At 57.9% G+C, this 2,914-nt stretch overlaps 1 protein-coding gene across 1 annotated transcript; it reads right to left on the reverse strand.

Moving 5' to 3' along the window:
• Positions 1-409: 409 nt before the first annotated feature.
• LOC133909944 (protein NRT1/ PTR FAMILY 6.2-like) lies at positions 410-2,660 on the reverse strand. The gene is made up of 3 exons (XM_062352469.1): positions 2,526-2,660; positions 1,953-2,309; positions 410-1,861 (listed from the first exon to the last, which is right to left on the reverse strand). Exons 1-3 carry the CDS (start codon positions 2,535-2,537, stop codon positions 455-457), a joined length of 1,776 nt encoding a protein of 591 aa, XP_062208453.1. The 5' UTR covers positions 2,538-2,660; the 3' UTR covers positions 410-454.
• Between the last annotated feature and the right edge of the window lie 254 nt (positions 2,661-2,914).

The raw sequence follows: 2,914 nt of genomic DNA on the forward strand, positions 1-2,914 counted from the left end.
TCACTACTGTAAGCAGTTAGGTTCGTGTGTGTATCTCACTTAGGCAGCCATAAGGGGAGGTAACCCTGCTCCCCTATAACTGAATTAGGTATGTATATACGTGCTTGCTGCATGAATCTGAGAGACAATCTCAGTCTGTCAATCTGCTTCACTTAAAATGACCTTCAGAGTTCAGTATTTGTATTTGAGTCGCAATACTAATTGGCCTTTTGAGTTGTAGCTCTTAGGCAATGTTGCAAAGTCCAGCACCCAGAGTGAACTAGTTATCTTCTTGTTGATAGCATCCTTTTTCTGTGGAATATTTTCAGCAATCAAAAAGCATGAGGGAGCAATACATAGCACGAGTCAAAAAGCACTAGTTATTAATTTTGAGGCGTTTCTTATTTCGCGATAAACATGAGTGAACGCCATACGATAAGACGATAACTATATCGGTCTGTTGTAGCTGATACTGCTAGCACTTCTCGTCGGCGGCCGCCGTTGCGGGGTGCGGCTGCTCCGCCTGGTTGGTGGCCGTCGGCGTGGCCCACATGGCGCAGACGAAGTAGGCGGCGAGGTTGACGACGCCGAGCACGGCAAGCAGCCAGTAGAAGTAGTCGAGGCGGCTGTGGTTGATAGTGTCGCCGAGCCAGCGCGTGCAGCTCTTGACGAGCGAGACGAGCGCGCTGCTGAGGAAGAATCCGAGCGAGAGCGTGGTGAGGAAGAGGCCGGTGCTCATGGTCTTCATGCCCTTGGGCGACCGGGTGATGAAGAAGTCTAGCTGCCCCGTGTAGATGAACGCCTCGCCCGGGCCCACCAGCAGGAACTGCGGCGTCAGCTGGAACACGCTGATGGGCAGCACCGCCGCCCCCGCGTTCGAGGCCATGGCCGCGACGGCGAGGCGCTTCTTCTCGGTGATGGCGGCAGCGGCCATGCCCACGATGGAGAGGACCAGGCCGATGCCGATCTTCTCCAGGTTGGTGAACCCCTGCCGGCCAGTCATGAGGCTCCGGCAGAGCGGGATGAAGACGCGGTCGTAGACGGCGAGGGTGAGCATGGTGGCGCCCACGAAGAAGACGGTGAGCGAGGCTGCTGGGATCTCGAACCCTCCCATGCGCCGGTCCATGGTAATCGCCTGCTCCACGGAGAAGGTGATCATCTGCGCGTAGATGGTCCAGAACAGGATCGTCGTCGCCCACACCGGCATCAGCAGCGCCACCATCTTCACCTCCTCCACGCGGGACACGGAACACAGCTTCCACGGGTTCGGCGTCGGCCGCCCGTCACGCCCCACCTCATTGTCGTCGTCGCCAGCCATCACCGCCGCCCTGTCCAGGCAGGGGAACTGGGCGGTGTGGGTGATGCGGGCGTGCTCCTTCCTGTCCTCGTAGAGTGCGGCGGAGGCGAGCTGCTGCTTGATGTTCTGCTTCCGCGCGGCGGCGACGAGGACCTGGAGGATGTGCACGATGGGGCTTCCGGAGCTGCGCTTGTAGCGGTAGCGCCTGGTGCCGGTGAGGAAGACGGCGACGGCAGCGAGCATGGCGCCGGCGCAGATGCCGTAGGCCCAGCTCCGGCCGACGTGTTCCTGGACGTAGACGAGGACGGTGACGGAGAGGAGTGTGCCGACGCTGATGAAGAAGAATAAGCGGTTGAATAAGAGGCTCATGGCGGCACGCTCGCGGGCGTCGCGCTGGTCGAACTGGTCCGTGCAGAAGCCCGAGACGCTGGACTTGAGCCCGCCAGTGCCGAGCGCGATAAGGTAGAGGCACACGTAGAGCACTCCCATCTGGAGCCCCGTCGCCTGCTCGCACGGCCCCGCACCCCCGCACGGCGGTGGCCGCAGATGCCGCACCTCCGTCGACACCACCAGGAGCCCCGTGCCCTGCACGCATTCATTCGTCATGACATTGGCGCGAGTTGTACTCGCGACGACATGCATGTATCTAGCACTATAGAGAGCTGCAGATACGTACGACAGCTTGGACGAGAGCGAAGATGGCGATGGTGAGGTATCGGCCGAGGAAGGAGTCGGCGAGGAAGCCGCCGAGGAGGCAGAGGAGGAAGGAGGTGCCCATGAAGTCCGTGACGACGTTGGCGGCCGCGGCGCTTGGCAGGTGCATGGTGCCCGTCAGGTACGTGACCAGATTCACGGCGATGCCCATGGTGGACAGCCGCTCGCACAGCTCGATCCCGAGGGCCAGCACCGCCGCCACCCACCCGCCGGTGCTCGACTTGTCGGCGGGGCAGCCCCGGTAGTCCACCGCGTCCTGCACCAGGTTGCCGCCGTCGCTGCCGCCCCACGGCGACATCTCCTGCACCTTCTTCCCATCCTATAACCAATCACGCGCACAACAATTAACAACATATGCATGGTGTATTAATTAATTATCGATCATTGCATGCATGCAAGTGCAGGTCTACGCACTATCTAGAGTACCTAGACTACTGACTACTGTTACTACAACTACTGTCGATGACTTCTTGAGCTGCATGTACCAACAGAATGCATGCATAAATATGCAGTTATGCAGATCGTAGAAATCGACCTCACTAGCCATTGGTTTGTGCTGGTACTACTTGCACGATTCAACAACTAACGACGTCGACGTTGTTTGCTATGTGCTCAGCTAGAGTTGGAATGGCGCTGCGCTTGATCGACGACCTCGCAATCCATCTCTCCCTTTATAGGCGCCAAGAGAAGGCGCGCAGACGACCGATGGATCGACGATCAACTAGCTGATCATGAAGAGGCCGGCGATCGATCGATGGGTCGAAAGGGACCTGCACTGGGTGGGCTAGCTTAATGGTGGGGCCGGGGCAGCCAATGAAACAATAATGTATATATATTAACCTATATATCCATATTCTAATGTACTGCAGAGACACATGAAATGTTTGTGTTGGGTGATAATAATGGGAGATCAAGCACAAGTTG

The sequence above is a fragment of the Phragmites australis genome, chromosome 2 (assembly GCF_958298935.1).
Source record: "Phragmites australis chromosome 2, lpPhrAust1.1, whole genome shotgun sequence".
NCBI classification, from domain to species: domain Eukaryota; kingdom Viridiplantae; phylum Streptophyta; class Magnoliopsida; order Poales; family Poaceae; genus Phragmites; species Phragmites australis.

Bases quoted from the DNA above. Each gene is read 5' to 3' on its own strand.
- LOC133909944 (XM_062352469.1), bottom strand. The intron at 1,862-1,952 runs GTACGTATCTGC...GAATGCGTGCAG, and splicing joins TCGCTCTCGTCCAAGCTGTC to GGCACGGGGCTCCTGGTGGT.